Source organism: Stegodyphus dumicola, chromosome 8 (assembly GCF_044657685.1).
Source record: "Stegodyphus dumicola isolate Sdum_Otavi_A_Nest chromosome 8, ASM4465768v1".
NCBI classification, from domain to species: domain Eukaryota; kingdom Metazoa; phylum Arthropoda; class Arachnida; order Araneae; family Eresidae; genus Stegodyphus; species Stegodyphus dumicola.
The window spans coordinates 62,801,401-62,822,960 of record NC_140775.1 but is presented as its reverse complement, the minus strand read 5'-3'; the positions used below and the strand labels follow the sequence as shown (position 1 = coordinate 62,822,960).

The following is a 21,560-nucleotide window of genomic DNA, read 5'->3' as shown; positions in this document are numbered from 1 at the left end:
ATGGAAACCCTTTGTTGCTAATCGTGTACGTGAAATACAAGATGTTGTATCCCCTTCGCAAGGGAAATACTGTAAGGGAAATGACAATCCGGCTGACTTAGTTTCACGTGGATTAAGAGCTTCTGATCTAGTGGGAAATAAACTTTGGTTCAATGGACCAGTGTGGTTAAAAGAGGAAATTTTACGTTCATCATCTTTTGATCCTTTGATCGAGCCTATGGTGGAAGAGGTACAGGTAGAACAGCGTCAAACTACTGTATGTTCTGTTATTAGCCAAGAGGCTGAATTTGAATTGATATCCAGGTTTTCATCCTGGAAAAAATTGAAACGCGTAACTGCATGGTGTTTAAGATTCTGCCACAATATTAAACCTACATCTTTAAAACTCAAGGGTTTTTTAACAGTTCAATGGATAAGGCAAGCAATTTGATTTTTAAAATCATGCAAAATTCCGAATTTAAAGAAGAAATTAGACTTCTGAAAGCAGGGAAGAAATTGAACCTCAGCAGTAAAATCCTGAAATTAAATCCTTTTCTTGATAGAGAAGAAATCCTTAGAATCGGTGGTAGACTCTGTAACTCGAATCTTTCAGAAAACACAAAATAGCCAATCATTCTTCCCAAAAGTCACCAAGTTACTGAATTGATAGTCAAACACTTTCACGAAGTGAACCTTCACGGAGGAGCCACATTAACATTATCTGCTCTGTGACAGAAATATTGGATCGTTAATGGCCAAGAAATTGTAAGAAAAATAATTTGGAAATGTATAAAATGTTTTAAAAATCGAACAAGCATAATAATAGATAATGGGCGACCTACCTGCTTCTCGCGTATTGCCGGATAGAACATTCTCGAATACAGGACTAGATTTTGCAGGCCCCTTTTTAATTAAAGCTAGGAAAGGAAGAGCGGGAACGAGATATAAATGTTACCTTTGCCTTTACATATGCTTCACCACAAAGGCCATTCACCTAGAAGTAGTCAGTGATCTAACAACTGAAGCATTCCTAGCATCTCTGAAAAGATTTGCGTCGCGCAGAGGAAAACCCAAAAAATCTTTTCAGATAGAGGAACCAACTTTGTTGGGGCTGATCGAGAATTAAGAAGATACATAGCTACACTTTCCTCTGAGGAAGCATTTCAAAACTACCTGAGCGGTGAAAATATTCAATGCATCTTCAATCCTCCTGCTGCCCCTCACTTTGGAGGCCTTTGGGAGGCTGAAATGAAACAAATAAAGATTCACTTAAAGCGGCCTATTGGGACCCAGGTTCTGACATACGAAGAATTTCACACCTTAATTACACAAATCGAGGCGTGTTTGAATTCCAAGCCAATAGTTTCCATCTCATCTGACCCTGAAGATTTTAATCCTTTAACACCTGGACATTTCCTAATTGGGACTACATTAACAGCACTTCCTGAACCTGATCTTACAAATAATAAGCTAACCCCTGCTGAAAGATGGAAATTGACACAGCAAATTTTCTAGAGCTTTTGGAAACGTTGGGCTAGAGATTATCTTTCACAATTACAAGGGCGTACCAAATGGTTGAGGGATAAACCAAATTTAGCCATCAATGACTTAGTCTTGATAAAGGACGAAAATTTGCCTCCATTAAAGTGGCAACTTGGACGAGTAATTGAACTATATCCTGGTGCTAATGGAAAAGTTCGTGTTGTGAAACTAAAAACTTTATTGGGCGAAATGAAGCGTCCTATACATAAACTTTCCCGCTTACCATTGAGTGAATAAGACTCTAAAAAAACATTAATTGTATATTCATAATTTGTGTCTTTATTATTATTATTAATTCAACTATGTTTCAGATTCTGAGAATGGACCACAATTGTGGATTATGGTAATTTAGCAGTTTCATTATTTTGTTTTCCTTCTAGAGATTGTAAGTATGTTTTATTTGTAAACTTTTGTGCTAAATTTAATGTTGTTATTCAATTTAAATTTGTCATTATGCATTGTTATTTTATATGATATACTGTTGAACTTTTGGGAAACTTGTTTAAATCTAAAATTGAAGATCTTTATAATAATGTTGTAATAAACCAATGTTCATCGGGGCGGAGTATGTTCCGTCTTTTCGGTAGATAGGTGGCGCTCTTGATGCGCGCCGATGAAAAATATTCCTTTTGACGCTTGAACATGAAGAATGACGCATGTCATACCCTTTTGATGCTTGATTATGTTTCATGGCCGCTATAGGCGGAAGTAATATACTATATCTTTAAGTTTATCGTTAATAAATGTTATTTCTGTGAAATCTTGAAGTTTTGATTTGAAATTCTAATGCTCTCCCAACCTGTTTCCTGAAAATGAAATCAACTTGAGAAATTATGACTCATGAAGAGACACCATACAAACATATATAACCTTCAACGATTATTTAATTGATCTAAACATTATCATGAATAAAATAAAGAGCATAATTCATATCAAAAGTATTGTAAATATTTTTATGTCTAAATATGCATAAAAAAACTTACAGTATAACATCATAAGGAGCGTTTTGTTTGAAATTTTATCCTATTTAATGTACAAGAGACAGCAAAAGCAAGCTTCATATCCTAAATTCTAAAGAACTTACTGCGCAGGTTACGAAAATCGTCTCAGTTTACTTCAGTCAGTAGTTTTAATTTAGGATTGAATTGAAATTTGAATATCTAAATCTTTATGCATTTCCAAATTTGATTTGTCAATTGATTAAAATACTTTTTTTATAAGATTAGAATCATATGATACGAAATGTCGACTTTAAATTAAATTACGCCTTCTAAGTTCTAAAGATCGAATTTTACCGTAACCTTAATAAATCTAAAACTAAGATTCAAACATAACAAGATTCAAGCAATGTAGAATGATTGCGCAAAAATAGCAAAAAGGATATTTTTATAATGACATGAAATTTCTCCATAGAGTATTTTGCTTTCATATAGTTATCATTTTTGGGAATCGTTTACTTTAACTAGCGAAATAAATTCAGAAATATTCCGCTTTCGATGCAAAATCTTTCTATTATATTTATCATACTATTATGAAATGTAATTAAGATGCGCATAAGATATTATTTTAAAATTTCTAAGTTAAATGCGATAACTCTCTTTGCATATTTAAATTCTGCGTTGAAGAGGGTAAGTACATCTGCTTCATTATAATAAGTAGTAATTCACCGAAACTTTCCATGAATCTTGAAGATCTCTTTAGATAAAAGTGTTAGCTTAACAAGCCTATTTAAGTTCTTGAACTCAAAAATTTGGAAACTGTTTACGTTTTTCATTAGTACATGGTGTATTCATAAATTACATAGTCTATCTTTGATTAACACCTATTGGTAAATAAAATTCAGAGTGTCATTAAGATAAAATTTTCCAGATTATTTATTTACTAAGTTAAATTACTCATTTTTATTCACGTATAAAATAAATTTTTCAAGGAATAAATTCACATCTTTTAAAAGACTGGGATAGAGAAAATTATCCGAAGCTAATTTAGGTAATCTCAGATTGATGAATAATATACTTTATACAGAGCTCAGTTGATATGTATGCGATTTTTCTAGATAATTCTTGTACGAAAAGTGAAAATATTCTTTCAGATCATATATCTTTAAGCAGATTATTTTCAGAAATTCATTATCTCTGATTATCAAAATGTCATCTCACATATTTACTACATATGATTGAAATCGCTTCATCTTACTTTTTTGTAAAGTTTCGTTACAAACAACAAAGAGATCATCAACAATTTTGCAGGCATCCCTTTTTGTATCATTGCATCTTGCTTCATTGTGGGGATACCAAATACTGAAAGGCTGGCAACCTCGTCCATCCAAACTATTGTGCTTCATTTTACAAAACTGTACACAGTCCTATGAAAAAAATATAATTTTATAATATTTCGATACAAACACTTCTCAAGCAGTTTTAAAGTTTTAATAGAAAGATGCATAAAATCAATCCTTTCTTATGATAGAATCAGAAAGATTTAGCCCTTAATTTCCTCAGTTGAGATCCAGGCGTATAAGTTTTACATATTTTTGGGAACTTTGGATATTCTGTGAAGTGAAAATGTCGTCCGAAAAGAAAAGAAAGCAAACTAAAGTGACGATGGAAATAAGACTAGATACTTTAAAGAGATTGGACAAAGGGAAAAGTGTAAACAAAATTACCATGGATTTAGGTGTTGGACAAACTACTTTGATACGGTGGAAAACGAAGAGGTCCGAAATCGAGTCTTAGTGTGTGAAAAGAGCATATACGGATAGTTTAAACGAAGGAAAAGTATGAAAGGTGGTGAATACCAAAAAGTGAACAAGGCGATTTATTTGTGCTTCAGGACAACAAAGGAACACCCACTTCAGGACCTATTTCACGAGAGAAAACCCTGAAAATTTTTGATGAATTTCAAAAAGAAAAGCCTGTATTTACTGCTAGTGCTGGCTGGCTCGACAGATGGAAAATGCGGTACCACCACCCACAGATCAATGGGCAAGAGTAGATTTTTTTAATTCATATATCATTTGTCTCTAGGATTATAATATTTGAGTTTTAGAGTTTTTTAGTTAAAACATTATAAAAATAATATCTCGGGTTAAATATTAAGAGTTATGAAAAGCCCAGCCCTTATTCCGTAAAACTCGACAGCCTCTCAGTCTACTTTATGTCGAGTTTGCGGGACTCTGTTGTACACCTGGTCTATGTTAAACACTTGAGGCATTTAGTATCAAAGGATAATTTTTTGTGCCATTAAAATTTTGAATTTTTTATTTAGAAGAGACAACAACAACAGCCGAATTCTCAGAACAATAATGAGTAGTTATCTCTTTTATTAGCATTATGTGATAACTGTTCAGCCTAAAAACAAAGAAATTTTTGCTTAGGAAAACAACCCATTCTTCTAAAGAAGTATCTCCTACGGTTCGAACTATGTAAGCGAATGTTGTACTGGCTTTCCCCAAGATTTTGAATTGTTTTAGCAAAACCCTTCCTTCTTGAGAAAGCCTCCAATGAGGATCGAACTCACGACCGCTGAGTTACGAGACCAGTGCTCTAACCACTGAGCTATGACGGCCACTTTCTGTTATTTTATATTAATAATAGGTAGAATTAGTTGCCAATAGAGTTTGCAACGAATTTGGATTGCATTTTTTGGAAAAATAAATGAAGAAGTATAAACCTTTACTTGAAACAATCAAGTTTCTAATTCCAGTTTCGATGCCTTTTACTTCGTTAACGTCTGTAGCGGTCTGACTTATTAAAGCCTTTTCAAACTGCTCTTTTCTTTAAAGTTTGCTAAATTCAGCTGCATCACCATGGAAGAAGACCTTCTTCATCTTCGGTTGAATGAGGTTTTACGAGCTTTATAAAGTAGCACCTAGAGCTGAGGAACGTGGCATTTTTGTTTAAACGTCCAGTGTGCGTTAGACGCTGGACGGTTTTTAAAGTGATTTTATGACATTTTTCTTTCTTATAATAATTTTCATATAATTTACAATAAAATTATTTCACCGAAATGTTATCTAATTTTATTCGTTACATGTTGCGAAGATTTCTTTGGGTGTTTCAGATTATAACTTTGTTTTCTTCCTATTTAATATGATAGTTAGCAGATAGGTTAGAGTTTAGAGAGAGAATATTATTTTTAATATGAAAGATAGCTTTAAAGTTAAAAAATTTCTTAATTTTAGAACATATTTCAAAGTGAGTTCCTGTAAATAGAAAAGAAATAGTAAGTTATTTTAATATTAATCCCAAAATTCTGATTTTAAATCTTTCAAATTTTCTAATTCAGTATACTAAAACATCATATAGTGTTAGTGACCATGGAACCAAAGAAAATGAGTGGCTTCTTTTATTCCATTCAAAATTTTTGACTGAGCTTTTAAACAGAGCTCTATTCAAGGCTGATGTTGAAATGAAAATTTTGAAACTTTCGCTATTCAGGAAAGGTTGGAGTAGTCACGGGAGCTTGGGGTTTACAATATCTTTACAGAGTGAAATTTTGACCCTTATCCGTTTTATTTCAGTATAAATGCTCTAAAATTATTATCCTTCAAATGATGGTTAATAATACATTCTTTAAGTCTTCTGCAGGACATAGGATATTCATAATAAAGGTTATTGAATCTTTCCTTTCCAAATATGGATAACATTTCTCTGCAGTCTGCATCACACCAGCATAACTTCACAAATTATTTTTATACTCAGAAGTTAAGTTAAAAGTAAATTCGTTAATATTCTTTGCTATTCCTTTTTGGTGTCTTATAACTGCTATGGATGATATTTATACCAAGTAATTTATCGTGCAAAGCTGTCTGCGGATAGTGAAATCGAAAAAAGCAAATAATCAGTTTAATGATTGCTTCTAAAAATAATTGTAATCGTAATTAATATGATTTTTATAAATTAAATTTATTATCCGCTTCTTTTGGTAGATGTGAACTATTAACCTTTTTTTTTCAAATTCATTATTCCATTTTTACACGTTATGTGAGGAAATCTATTTTTTAATCAGATCGGATATAGCGAACAATACTTCCTCTCCTAATTAATCTTCCGATCCTCTTTAATCAGATCGGATATAGCGAACAATACTTTCCTTCTAAGTTAGTCACAGCGGGTTCAACTGACCTGTTTTTTATATATCTTTCATTCAAGATAGATACTAATTGGATAAGAGAATGTGCACTTTTATGCGATAGAATACTTATGAAATTTACTTTCATTACTAAGCAATTGTTAACTTTCATTATTAAGCAACTGTTAACTTTCATAAACGTGCCTGCAGTGTGGCATCAATAATTATAAAAAACTCTTACTGTAAATTGCAGATTCCAGCCATTCGGAATTCTAACTCAGAATATAGTGCCGCATAATTCACTTGCCGTACACAGCAGTAGAAATAGTGCAAAATATTTTTTAATTATTCGAGGGTTTTTTTTTCTTATTATTATTGCACTTAATGTTCTGTTGGTATAAGAAATCATAATAAAATCATTCCTTTAATTTGTGTCATTCTAAACATTAGAAATAGCTCAGTAGTAAATTCCTGAATTCTATCTTTTATTGCTAAAATAACCTTACAGTTGACATATTTAATTAAAATCCATATATGTAGCAATTAATACATGAATTAGAACTAATATTAATTCTCTTAAGATGCAATTTTCCCACGTCAAAATAATGAAACAGAAATTATTGCTAAATTGTATGCGAGATGATAATTCACATACAAAAAATACTGTGTTTAAAGCTGATTCTGAATTCGGCATTCTAAACCTCTTAAGTAATCAAACTAAATATTTTTGAGTGGTAAATGTTTTTCAATGGGTACAACACAATACATAAGCTATAACTACTTGCAAGGTATGTCCTGAAAAGTGCCTGCCAGCTTATTGCATTAAGCCATATTAAACCATGAGGTTACACTTATAACTTTTTAAATAACTAATGATGCTTTGACGACTGTAGCTTAAGCATTCGGATCCTCATAACTGCTTCGCGACTCTTACTAGCATTGCATTTAATCATACCTGGTCTATTCTAAACTCTTGACACATTGAGTATCAAAGTACAGTTTTTGTGTCATCAAAATACTTGTATTTTTAAATTGGATATTTACTACGTGTAATTTTCAGAACAATGAGTAACTTGAGTAATGAGTGCATTTCTATTAAGATTATGTAACAACTGTGCTGTTTAGAAATGAAGAAATTTTTGCTTGCAGAAACAATTGATTCTTCTAAAGTAGTATTTCGTATGATTCGAAGTATGCAAGTGATTGGTGAAGCATCATTTCCCAAGAAAAAGGTTTTGCAAAATGTCTTCTCTTGGAGAAAACTACACAAGGGTGAGCTGACAGCCACCAGTGAGAGTCGAACTCACGACCCCTGGTTTACGAGACCAGTGCTCTAACCACTGAGCCATGGTGGCGACAGGCTGTACACTTTGTATACTTAGTAAGAGGTAGAATGCGCTTCAAATACACACGGATGACATGTTTTGGAAAACTGAAAGAAGAAGTATTTTATTTAAAACTATCACAGTTTCTAATTTCAGTATTTCAGTTTCGATGCCTTTTACTTCGTCAATGTTTGTAGCAGTCTGATTTATTAAAGCGTTTTTATACTGATGTTTTGTTTAAATTTTGCTGAATTCAGCCGCACTACAGCCAAGGTAAGAAAAGAAGGCGAATAACATCTTACCCCGGGATTGAGTGCGGGTTTGCGAACTATGCGCGGTAGCACTTGTAGCGAAGGGAGGAGGGTAAGAGGAAAGGCTTACCAGCAACTGGTCGGAATTCGGTAGAGCAGGATCGTTGTCTATGGAGAGAGTATCGTTCCGTGATATCGGCTGTCGCTCTGGTCGACATCCAACCATTGTCATGCAACTATGGAATAAATGGGCTGTTGAGAGGCGTACTGAATGGCATGCAGGATCTCAACGCCCTCCCATGACAAACGCCTGAGAGGTCAGACATATTGTGACTAAATATATATAGAATTACAAAACCCTACAATACATTACGGACCATTAGTCAGGAAATAAGTATGTTTACATCACCCCAGCATCTGCTCGTATGGTAAGTCGACGTTTGCAGCAGCGTGAACCATCATCAAGGCGACCATTACTTTGGCTTCCCATGACAATGCAGCATAGGTAATGATGGCTACTCTGGTGCGCCAAACGACAAAGTTGGATACAAGAGTGGCATAATGGTGTCTTTTTCAGACGAGTCTCGGTTCTGCGTGCATTAATTACAAAACCCTACAATACATTACGGACCATTAGTCAGGAAATAAGTATGTTTACATCACCCCCAGCATCTGCTCGTATGGTAAGTCGACGTTTGCAGCAGCGTGAACCATCATCAAGGCGACCATTACTTTGGCTTCCCATGACATTGCAACATAGGTAATGATGGCTACTCTGGTGCGCCGAACGACAAAGTTGGATACAAGAGTGGCATAATGGTGTCTTTTTCAGACGAGTCTCGGTTCTGCGTGCAGGACTGTCATGGCTGTATACGTATGCGGAAGCTTCGAGGAGACCACATGTCACCTGCTTGCATTCAAAATCAGCATAGGATCCCTACATTTAGTGTCATGGTTTGGGGTGAACTGTCGTACCCCTAGTGTGATGCCTACACCTAGTGGAGCCCTACACCTAGTGTGATGGCTCTGATAGTTTCGAGTAAATAATTTATTAATTCATTGTAATTCAGTAATGTCAAATTAGGCTTACGCTCTCAGAGATAGGTCCAGTTCCATCATTCTTCATCCACGCTTCTATGTAATCAAAACAATTTGTGTCGTATGGAGACTTCATTCGTTTCTTTATGGTCTGCAAAGAATTCAAAATTAGTATAGGATTATTATTAGCCGAATAGGGCTATTAGTCTCGAAACGAGATTTTGCATTCTTTCTTCAAGTCATTCAAGTCTATTATTGCCATTCGGGGAAACGTAAGATGTAATTCTTTCATATTTAATCTGTCTGGTTTTAATTAACAATTAACCGATTTAAAAGCAGTAGATGTAGTTCTTAAGAATAGTACTTTTTATTTTTCATTTAATTGATTTAAATAACAATGCCTTTAATTCATGATATAACTTTATAAGGTATTTTATCCCTCCTTCTAGCATGCCTTTGTGGTGTAACGGTAGCACACGCGACGCGTGTTCGAGAGATCCAGGTTCGAGGTCTGGCGAGGGCACTGCACATTTTTTTCATGTCTTTCTGCTTCAAAATAACCTAATGCTTCTACAGTGGCGCTCGAACTAGAAACAAAAGGTGGTGGATGATGATTCTTTACCATCAGAATTTGACGATTGGGTCCCCTAATCCCCAGTCGCTCTTTAAATTTTCTCTCTCCTTCCAGCATGTCCTTGTGGTATAACGGTAGCACGCTCGGCGCGTATTCGAGGAAGTCCAAGTTCAAGTCCCAGCGAAGGCATTGCACATTTTCATGTCTTCCTGCTTTAAAATAATCTAATGCCTCTACAACGAATTAAAAAACATAAATAGTTTTATAGAATTAATTACATTACATAGTTTTTTTTTACATTTTAAATATCCAGAAGATATATAACGTTCCCATGTCAGTCTAAATGCATATTCATCTAATATCCTACAAAATGTTTCACTGGGCTATCTATATCGATTATCCCTACTGGTGGTGGTGACTGGTGATGGAGAGTGGGAACTCTGATGTCTAACATAGGTTAAAAAAGTGTATGTCTTACGCCCTCTCCTATCCACAGCAACACATCCCAAGGACAACAAGAGTACCGCTTTGGTAGTTTACGAATTTTGAGCATGCGATTTTGCATAGCTAATGGTTTTTACATTGGTTACAATGGTACATGTCGAACAGAATGATATTTTTGGTTTCCTCACAGAATTATAAAATATAACGTATATACCTATACCACAAAATTATACAAAGCATACAGTATATCATACAACATGAACTTTCAGTATATACATACATATAACACCCAACATAAACATGAATATAAAAGCACAAACATAAAGTACGGGATGTTAATGAATGCATGGTGCGGTTTAAAAATTAATAATAAATCGATATATTATCTTAACCGCGGAAAACCTATAGCTAGGTATTGGGAACTGTCCAAGTTTCTCTTGCGCTACCATGTTTATTGTACCATGTCTGCTTATTATGTTTATTGTGTTGGCGCAGTATCAGCTTCCAAGCTGGAGTCGCAACAGGAAGATACTTTATGTCTGTTCCGTTTGGAAGTGTCCAGATTTATTGTTACAGTGCAGTGTAAGGCTCGTGCATAGTTTACCAAAGACCTACCACACAAATAGGTGGTACCGACAGTCCGTGAAAATTGGATGCCTTTGTAAAGGAAAGAGTTCTGGTCGACTTCGTGTGTCTGATGCAAACGTTGAAAGAGTGCGCTTGGCGTTTCAGCGAAGTACTTGCAAATCAATTATTAAAGCAGACAGGGAATTAAACATCCTAAAAAGTATGTGTTGCGTAAGCGGCTATGTTTTAAACCGTAGAAATTGGTACTAGTGCAGGCCCTTACACTAGCATACAAAGTGAAATGGCTTGACATGCTTGAAGAGATGCAGCTAAAATAAAAGAAGATGGTTTTGTAGAAAGACTTCATCTTCTGCGATGAAGCCAGTTTCTGTGTAAGTGGAGAGGTGAACAAATACAGTGTCCGTATCCGGGGAAGCGAGAAACCATATGCACAGGTAGAACATCAGTGTGATTCTTCAAAGATAAACGTTTTCTGTGCGGTGTATCTCGAGAAAATGCGCTGCCTCTTTTTTTAGAACGAAAAATTGTGACTATTGACTCATTTTTAAACATGTTGGAAACGTGGTGCTTAACCCACACGAACACCAGTTGTGATAAATACATTTTGCAGTTGGACGGTGATCCTTCCCATTTTCACAGGAATGTGCGACAGCTTCTTAATCGCGTTCTTCACCAACGCTGAACTGAACGTGCTGCAACATCAAATAACATCCTTCTCCTTTGGCCATTCAACTCACCGGATTTAACACAATGATATTTCTTTCTTTTGGGATTGTTACCAAGTTTATGTACTGCTCCTTCCAATTTATGTGCCAGTTTATGTACTGCTTTTTAAATAAAAATGCATTTAATTCATGATATTGTAGAGACATTAGGATTTTTTTGGAAGCAGGTATATAACGTTCCCATGTCAGACGAAATGCATGTTCATCAAATATCCTCTAAATATTTCGCTGTCCCACCTGGACCATCTCTATCAGTTATCTCTACTGATAAACCATGTTAAGCTTTAAAAGAGCCCATTTTGGCGATCATTTAAATATAAATCGTCTCGTATTTATTTAGCTGTTTATTTCTTAGGCCAAAGGGGTGTTAGCCCAGAAGGGCAATTAATCTCGAAATGGCCTTTTGAATCGAATCACTATAGAAGTATCTTGAATCTAATCATTTTTCAAATTGTTGCCACCAAATATTATCGCCCTGTATTATATTTGAAGAAACTAAATAATGAAAAATCTGCATGAATTTATATATATTTTTCGCTTTGTGAAAAAACAACGGTACCTACAGTCATCAGTTTGAATAATATAGTCCTTCACCCGAACACGAGTACCTGGAAGCCCGATTTGGAATTTTGAATCTGTTATATGTATTGTCTATTCCATATACTTGTTAACAAATTGATTAAAAAGCTCAACAATTTCAAAACCAGCAATGGCAAAGCTGTAGGGAACAAAGCATTTTTATCTTCAACGCTCGAAACTGTCTATTGGAAATTCTAAAGATATGTTGTTTTTAAATAGCCAAAGTGGCGTTATCCCAAATGCTCTCGAAACGTGTATGTGTCTGTAAATGAAAAAAATGCCCATTGCCCGTTTGCAAGTAATATAAAATCTGAAGGCTTTCAAATTTAATTTTTTTTATTAATTTTTTATTTTGCTTGTCTTGATATATAACATGAAAAGGACTGCAATTCTAAACAAGTATCTAACGATTATTGGATTAAGGTAGACTGCAACTTAGGAAACGATAATGAGAATAAGCTCAAAATTATTTTCAGATCCTTGTTTAGTAAGAAAATTATGTGCACATTTAATAGTATACTATCCTTACAGTATTATTAGAGTGTTTTTTAAAACATGTCAAACACATAGCACATTTTGCCTCATAATGCAACATATTCTCATGGTAATACGGAAATTTTAATTTTCAAATAAAAAATAGAAATAATTACGTTTTCTTTTCTTAACCCCCCTCCCCTCAAATAAAAAAACTGCATTTTCAGATTTAATTTTTTTTCCTCAATTGTTGTGTTCCTCCCCCCCCTTAACGGTGTACTATCAGGAAGCTATTTGAAATTTGTAGAATTATTATACCAAATTTCTTTTTCGGAATCTGAATTTAATAGAACTGATTTAACACTTCCCTATTACGGCGCAAATTGATATATCACGGCTTAGTACATTATGATGATTTCTCATAGGCAAAGATACACAACAGTTTCTCGAAATAACGTACCTAGCAACAAAATAAAGATTGTTTAAGAAATAAACCGTCTGTCTGCTGAAGAAAGCACAAGAAGAACACAGGTACAAAGAACACAGGTCAAAGAAGGCACAGGTTTTATTTGTTGCACTCTAGTACTTTTGCTTGATGGTATTGTATTAAAACTGCAATGTAAACTTAATATACTCTCTTCGAATACATTTTGAGAGGTTTTTGCAATATAAATGTAACCTACATAATTTGGAAATATATTTTACCTCCGTGTTTCTAATGATCAAAGCCTGTTGAGATTTTTCGTTTATTTTTCAAAAATAATGAATTTCAGCGAACACGTACACTGCTGGCCATTAAAATTGCAACACAAGGAAGGAATAATCTGACGAACACCAAAATGAGATGAAAGGAAGAAGTTAGGATTTGCAAATAATAAGTATTTCAGCGCATTTGACGACGCAGGAGAGAGAAACGACATCTGAAGCACTGCTTAAAATGAATGTTGAGTGGTGAATTTCTCATTCGGAAAGTGCTTTGTAAGGTTGGAGTTTGCTCAGAAATCGCGTTATGCCTCGAATAAGAAGAGGAAATGCTTACCAGCAAGTTTCGAAATCCCATAGAGACAGGATCGTTGCCTATCCATATCATTCCGTAGTATCGTCTGTCGCACTAGTCGATATCCAACAACTGTCATGCGAAAGTGGAATCAATAGATTGCTGAGGGTCATACTGAATGGCGTGCAAGATCTCAACGCCCTCCCAAAACTAACGCCAGAGAGGACAGACATATTGTGAGGTCAGCCCCGCAAAACCGTACGACCACATCACGGACCTTCAATCAGGAAGCATAATCAGGAAATGAGAGAGACGGCGACTCTGTTGCGTAAATCGACAAATCTGGTTACAGGAGTTGCACAATGTTGCCTTTTCAAACGAGCCCTGGTTCTACGTGCAGTATTCTGATGGCAGTATTTTTGCCTGGAGTGTTCGAGGAGACCGCACGTCACATGCTTGCATTCGATATCGGCATAGTGGCCCTGCACCTGATGTGATGGTTTGGGCAACCGTTGGGTACACAACACGCACATCTCTAGTTCGAATTGATGGTAATTTGAACGCTGATGGGTACATTTCTAACATCTTGGGTCCAGTGGTTGTGTCCTATCTTCGAGGCCCCCAAAAGCCATGTTCCAAGTTTATAATGCAACACCAGATGTCGTACGTCATGTTCTGGCCTTCATCGATACACAGGGTATTCGATTGCTGCCCTGGCCTGCACGGTCTCCAGGTCTGTCACCCATTGAAAATAACTGGTCATGGGTTGCTGAGCGTCTGGCCCGCCAGTTTGATTTCATGAATAATGGGGTAAGGGTCATTTTAGCTGCCAGGGGTGGCAGCTGTTTCTACTAATTTCGCAATCTCATAAACCCCCAAAATACTTACAAATTTAATCATTTTGTCTTTATGGCCATAATGTTTACGTGCAATAAATAACTTTTTTGTATTTGTTTTCCTTCATGGTGTTGCAGGTTTAATAGCCAGTAGTGTAATTAGCGGATTATGAACAAAGTACTTGTTACCCCTAAAATCTTTTAATTAACAGTTGATTTTTTTTTCTTATTCTCTGTAATAATGTTCCATTTCTTCATCAGAGAACCATACGCTTTCAATATAACGCATGGCTGCAACGCGGTTTAATTTTAGCCGAATCATTCGTGTTGTTCACGAAGGTAAAGTGTATTTAAAAACTACTTGTAGTCTAAGATACTAAAGTTAAATATGTTTCTCAGTTTAATAGTAAACAAATGAAGGAATTGAGTTTAAAAATGCTGCTTCACTACAACTTCTGCTGCATTCGCTGTAAAAAATGTTCTGATAATTTTGGGTTTGGCTTGGTTTATTTGATTACGGCAAAGCACTCTAGAGCTATCTATTGATGCTTTCATGGAGGGCTTCCTAAGGAAAATTGACAAGAAGTTACAGTCAACAATACTTCTGTTTTGTTTAAGCTAAATTTTTAATATTTCAGTTTCATTATTCGTTACTTCTGGCAGTATTTCTTTAATCTAATTTATATGTTTACTGTGTCTTTATCGTCATTCATTTTGCATTTTCTGTACACAAATTCTGACAAATAAAAGCATGCATTACACAATATCTATTAGGTAAGAAAATGCTACTCTCAGCAACGTGTTTTTGCTTTGCAAATCCATTCTTAAATTATACTACAATGTCAAACAGTAATTGGGTAAGAAAATTTATCTTTGCATCTCTTAGAGGATCGTTTACATCCTTGCATGAGTCGTTTGGGGTCAACGTATCATGTTTTTGCAAAACGTTAAATGACGCTGGGTAGATTTGGTTTAGTTTGTTTTATCTGATTATGGGAAAACGATCAAGGAGCTATCTGTCTAAAGAGAGGGATACCTTCGTAGGGGACTTCTAACGGAAGCTGGCTCATCAAGCCACGCCAACAACATTGCAGCTAACCCGTTTATTGAGTTTTTCACATCAGATTCTCAAAATTGTGTAAATTTAAAAATGGTCGCTAACGGAAACTCTTTCAATGGATGACACCGTTATACTGTTACAAGTAATGTATCACTTGAAATTTCGGTTGCAATTCATGCTGTTAGCTTTGAATGCTTCAAAACGGAGAAGAGAGATTTTCCAAGAAGAAAAAATTTTTATAATTGAGTATTACTTCGCAACGCATTCTTACGGAAACTTTCCTGCAGAGTTTAATGACATCTTTCCAAATGCTCGCAAACATAACCTGATAATAATATTCTGCTGGCAACTTACTTTCGAGAAACTCGAAGATTTCATCGCAAGAAATGAAGAGACAGCCACTCTGTTCTGAGTTTGGACAAAATGGACGAAGTCTGGAATAAAATGTTGCAATCACAAGCAAAGCATGTGAGAAAGACGATTCTTGAATTATCCAGTATTAGCTCGCTTCATTCTAGTTTTAACTTCAAAAGATACATTTTTGCTTTAAATATAAAAGCATCTATTGCCCAAAGAATTTTTAGATTTTTTAAACGTATTACGTATTATTATATTCGCTACGGAGATATGCAATTTCATACTTTTAAATCTTTTCAAGGCGTGAGTTAGGCGCCTTTAATTAAACGCACAAGTTTTACACAAAACAAATTAAATTTATTGAGTGAGTAAAGAGTTTATTCTAAAATAAAACCAAGACAATCAGATCACAATTCGTATCTTAGTATTGCTAGAAACAGTTCCATGTTTTGTAGCCAAATTCCTAAATAATGACTTTCAAGTAAACTTTTAGTCATCATTTAAGTCACATTGCACCTGAGAACTTTCTTACATATTAACAACAACAAAGTCTGTCTAAGTAAAATCTGTTCGTGTCAATATCAGCATATTAAGAGTAATTTCAGTCAAATAAGTTGAAGTTATAAAGTAAATAATAAGAAAACATTCATAAAATGAAACATTTTATTTTCACCTGTTTAACAAAAATCTTGTAACTGTGCTCAGAGTGAAGAAGAATTCCTTCAATAAAAGGATTAGACAATGAATAGGGAGAGTGAATGCTTATTGTCTTGTACATCATTTTCATATCCGGATCATATTCATGTGGTGGAGTAAATAATGTCATTTCGATTACTGTAAAAAAGGTTTAAAACAAAAGTATTTTCTTTATTAGTTTTTTCTTATTAATTAATAAGAAAAATATTTCAATTTCTTATAAATAGGTTATGCACTGAAGCATTCTTTAAAATTAATTGCAATTTTTCGTTTTCAAGCAAAAAGGAATTAGATAGTTAAAGAATATTATTCTTTTAGAAAAATAATCATATACGTTTATTTGTTTCAGAATAAAATTAAAATTAAGAAATTTTAAAGCTTAAATTAGATAAAAATGCATGTTGTAAATATGTTGTGTCATTGTTTCGGTAACGTCATTTTTTACCTCAATCCATATATTAGCGTGAAGAGAAATCTCCTTGTTTGTTTTGTATTTATGTCCATAACTGTGTATTTTATTCATCTTGTGATTCATTTGCATTCATCTGCTTCAATACATTTATTTTACGTATTGTGTACATATTCAACATTATATAGCTCCGGTTCACAGAGGCAAAGTGACCTCAAAACCTCTAATGTATCTCCGAATTGGAACTCATCACTGACTTTCTGCACGCGAGATTTTCCATTTCTTGGGTTATTTAAAGGGGCTAGAAACAGCGCCAAAATATTTAGTGCTAAAGACAGAATAATTACAGTATCCAAGTATCTAGCAGAAAGATCAGAGAGAGGGCACGTAGTGCTAGCCAGAGGTATTATTATAACAGCTGAATGCCACGTGTAATAGCTTCACTTGTTCTAACTCAACAATTTTATGTATCATGTGTATATGTTTAGGTTGTTTGAAGTACTGTATTGTGCTTAAATAAAAGGACGTTACAGTCTACTAACTGTGGTTTCTCATAAATGTTTCAACGATGCTATAGTTAGTATAAATTAATAGTCCAATGAAATGACGTATCCCATGGTCTGAAGCATCTATTCATGCGAACAGTTTTTTGCATTAGGTTTTAGCAAATAGTAACAATTTCAGTTTTTCTGCGTTATAACTCATTTATTTATAAAATATTCTGTTTCTGCCTAAAATCTTATTAACTACATAAAAATGACAACGGTGTTAATGATAAATTACTGTATGTTGGCACAGCTATTAGCTTTCTTTTATATATTTGGAGTTTATAATGCCTTAAAATTATTCTGGATTAATATTTAGGAGTGAGTGGTCTTGATATTTAAATGGCAAATAAATTATCTTTGGTTTAAATAAGTTCTTCTTCGTAGAGGAGTCTTGTTTACATTTTGGTGGTTGATGCAATAAATAACATTACCGTAAATTTTTCAATATGCAAACTTCAGAGCCTTTAATTTCAAATTATGTTTAATTTATAGACCTATAGCTTCTGCTTAAAATAATCTTTAATTATTTACTTCTTGCTGAGCTGTTTCTCAATCTAAATTTTGTTAAAGCTTAAATTTGTCTTGAGTAGTAAGAGTTTAGCTAGTGCTTTATCAGACCAATAAACAAATGATCAAACTAATTATTTGTTAAATATTAGGAAAGGCATATTGCTACCTGCTGATGTAGAAATATTTCTTGAAGTAGCCTTTGGTTTCTTGAACAGGTTGTTGAATGTGTAACAGGTACTGGGTTGTTTCACAATATTAGAACATGAAGGATTCAATACAAATTTTCTAGAATGAAAAACAAATTAATAAAAAACAAAAGAGAACACTTCAATAATGTAAGATAATTTGAAGTATTGTGCACTTTTACATTAGAAAATTAAAAGAAAGAAAATTTAGGAAAATAGTTTATTTCTCTTCTGACTCATTTAATTACTTACTGTTTGGGATATATTAGGAATGGTAAAAAAATTACTGTCATTTGCAGAACTTCGTGAGTTCTGTTCATTACAATTATGTGCCAAAAATGTGGAAAGAGTAGGTAAATATAATCTTCGATCGTTTATCATTAGTTGCATTTAAAATCAGGTGTTTTAATTTCTTTTTCCAATATTATTACAAGTATTTTAGCAATATGTGGTGTTTTAGTCCAAACGGGCTATTAGTCTCAAAAAAAGGTTTTAGTTGATTCACATTAAATGTTTTTCACTCTTCATTTCAGTCTGTTGCCAGTTGGCAATTGAAAACTCAGCAGTCTTTCAAATTTAATCTGTCTGTTATTGATTAACCAACTAAGGTATCTGAAAGCTATAGCTGCAGTTCTTAAGAATATTATTTTTTCACTTTTTAATCAGATTGATTTAAATAAAAATGTATTTAGTTTCTAATATCTCTTATTAAAAACATTAAATATTTTTATTTAATTGCGTTACATATTTTTTCAATTTTCCATTCATCCTCAGTTATCAATTATCAACTATCATTCATCAACATTCCTTTAATTATCAGTTAATTCTATTTTTAGTCTTCCTATCTTTCTCTCAGAAAAAATGTATCAGAATTCAAAAAAGAAAAATTAACATTTGAGTAAAAATAATTTCAAAGCGAATTTCACTGGAATAGTATTCCAGCATTGGAAAATAACAGCATTTGTTTCAATATCATAATTAAGCAGATCCGTAACCAATATAGTACGTAAATAACTGTTATAGAATTATGCTAGTGTTAGCTCATTATTCAAACGTATCATAAATATGGTCCTCCAACAAATGTTAGGCCATGTAATGCTTCATGAGATTATAATAAGAACATGACTTGACTATTTCCGCATTATATAAGAAAGGCATAGATGCGTTTCCATTAAATATGCTGTTTCGTTTACATATCGTTCGAGCATTCGAGCAAGTAAAATTTGGTGAAAAGTAAAATTAGGGTATGGAAAGTCAGATTTAAGAGTCTGGCAAAAAATGATATCATAAATTTTAAAGAATTATAACGTTGCGCGCCTCCAACTTGCACGCAACCAAGAGGTGACTGTGAAAACTTGTATAAAAGATAGAAGCTTGTGAAGGGTTTAAGTCCCTTTTTATTCAACGTAATGAATTACAATTGCGTTCTCTTGACGCTTACAAACGGTGCCAACTCGGCAGTCAAATAAAAATAATAACCTGAAAAGAAAGTAAAGACAAGATTCTAACTACGAGGCTCTCTAAAATAACTAACTCACCGCGTTTTACAATACCGCTGCTAATTCAGCAGACTTGAAGCTCACTGGAACAATTGCCACTACTTCCCGCCAAGCACATAGGCCGCAACGCGGGGTTCTTCAATTCTCGCTAACTCCCTCCGCGCTCGCTGAGTAAGAATATCACACCGAACTCGTTTCCTTCTATTTAAATCAGACTACTTCCGCTGATAATTTGAATCCTTGCGCGTTCTACTCAAATTTACATATTCTGGCACTGGCAGTTCCAGGGGAAAGTAAGGCTTGACAGGAAAGATAGTTTAAACTTAAAATAAATGTTAGTTAAAATAAATATAAACCCTACATTTGCCGCTGCCAGAATTTGGAAAACTTGGAAGCAGGTCCTACAAACGACCTGTTGTAAGTTTATCTAATTCTGAACTAACTGGCGAAAGCCTCGTTTACACAAAAAAAAATCTTATGTAACAATTATATATTAAAATTCTGTTACTCGTTACAAAGCTTTCTTCTTACAGCAACTTTTCCTGGACTTCATCAATCAATCTTGGTCTTTCCTTCCAGCATCTGGAAGGAATAAGTATCAGTATCTTTCTACATACATTATAATTTACACTTTCTTGACACAATAAACTTTTGTTTTTAAACGATTCGTTTTTCTTAGTTATTGCTCACTTCACATTCATTCAATTTTTCAAGCATTAATTTAACTTTACCCTGGCTCTCCACCGTGTGTGGTGTCAAACGGGAATATTCGTGTTTTAGTCTTACAACACTTCCCCTAACCACCATGATTTGTTAGAATTCAACAACCAAATAGACACACCTTACTCGACATTCTACAACTCAATGAGCTATTTTAATATTCTTAAAAATTCAAATGTAGGTGGAGAACCCTACAAAACACATTCATTCTAACTTCCCCCTCATTCATCTTTAAACATGCAGGCTTTCGCTCTAAAGCATGACTTTATCTACAATTTACTACTTAAATTTTGACTTCATTGCTTTTAAGCATTCACTTTTAGCATCTACAATTTTATGCTTCTAGACTAAATTCTACTTTTACATAACCTTCAAGTATTTACATACATTTACAAATTTTTAATACATATGCTTTTTACAATTTACCATAAAATGAATAAGAGAAAATAAATTTTTACTTTACTCATTCTTCGCCAAGCTGGCGGCACTGAAACTAAAATTCTTATTAATACAAGAATACGAAGTTATTTTTATCTTCGGCCAAATTTTGGCTTTAACATAACAGAATTAGTCTTTCGACCAACAGAAAATGCTTGTTTTTAGCTTTTACACTTAAAGAAAATAATACTTTTGCCTTAGCTAAATAAAGTAAAACAAAACTAAGTCTCAACCGAGACATATTGACTTTCGTCAAAACATAGAACTTCGTACTTATGCATAACATTTCGAAACAAAACAGAAAGAAAAATTTATAGAAGGTTTTAACTTATCTTTGAGTTTTCGATGCTTGAAATTCCGTCATCCGTTTTTGGCAAAATTGATCCCAAGTTAGAGGTTTCATGGATGTCAATCTTCTCCTTATTGATCTCCGAGTGTCGTCCCCGTTGCTTTTTCTTTTGCGTCCTCTACATGCTGGCCTCTTGACGGAGTAATCGTCTGGTTGTTGGCCTTTACGTTTCTGCCTGGGACGGCTGGTGTTGACGTCCTCCGGTCTGGAGTCCTTCTTGAATTTCTTCTGTTCGTCGTATTTTTGTGCCTCCTGTTGTCGTTTCAGTTTCCGGAACGGCGGCCTTGCTGGCACCTGACTCTGTGGCCGTGTGCGCGTTCTCCTTGATGTGTAATTTCTCCTGCCATCCTTTGTAGGTGGTGTT

General features: G+C 34.2%; 1 protein-coding gene and 1 non-coding gene across 2 annotated transcripts in view; both read right to left on the bottom strand.

Annotated features, from left to right (window-relative positions):
• Positions 1-21,560, bottom strand: part of LOC118191516 (epithelial sodium channel subunit gamma-like) — a 60,645-nt gene that overhangs the window by 17,606 nt on the left and 21,479 nt on the right. The window contains exons 5-8 of the mRNA XM_085822941.1: positions 18,172-18,290; positions 16,516-16,676; positions 9,261-9,359; positions 3,718-3,886 (exon numbers count right to left, since the gene is read on the bottom strand). Of these exons, the coding sequence (XP_085679067.1) occupies positions 3,718-3,886; positions 9,261-9,359; positions 16,516-16,676; positions 18,172-18,290 (548 nt within the window). The remainder of the gene's footprint in view (positions 1-3,717; positions 3,887-9,260; positions 9,360-16,515; positions 16,677-18,171; positions 18,291-21,560) is intronic.
• TRNAT-CGU (transfer RNA threonine (anticodon CGU)) lies at positions 7,877-7,949 on the bottom strand. Its single transcript has one exon. It is a non-coding gene; the product is annotated as a tRNA-Thr (tRNA).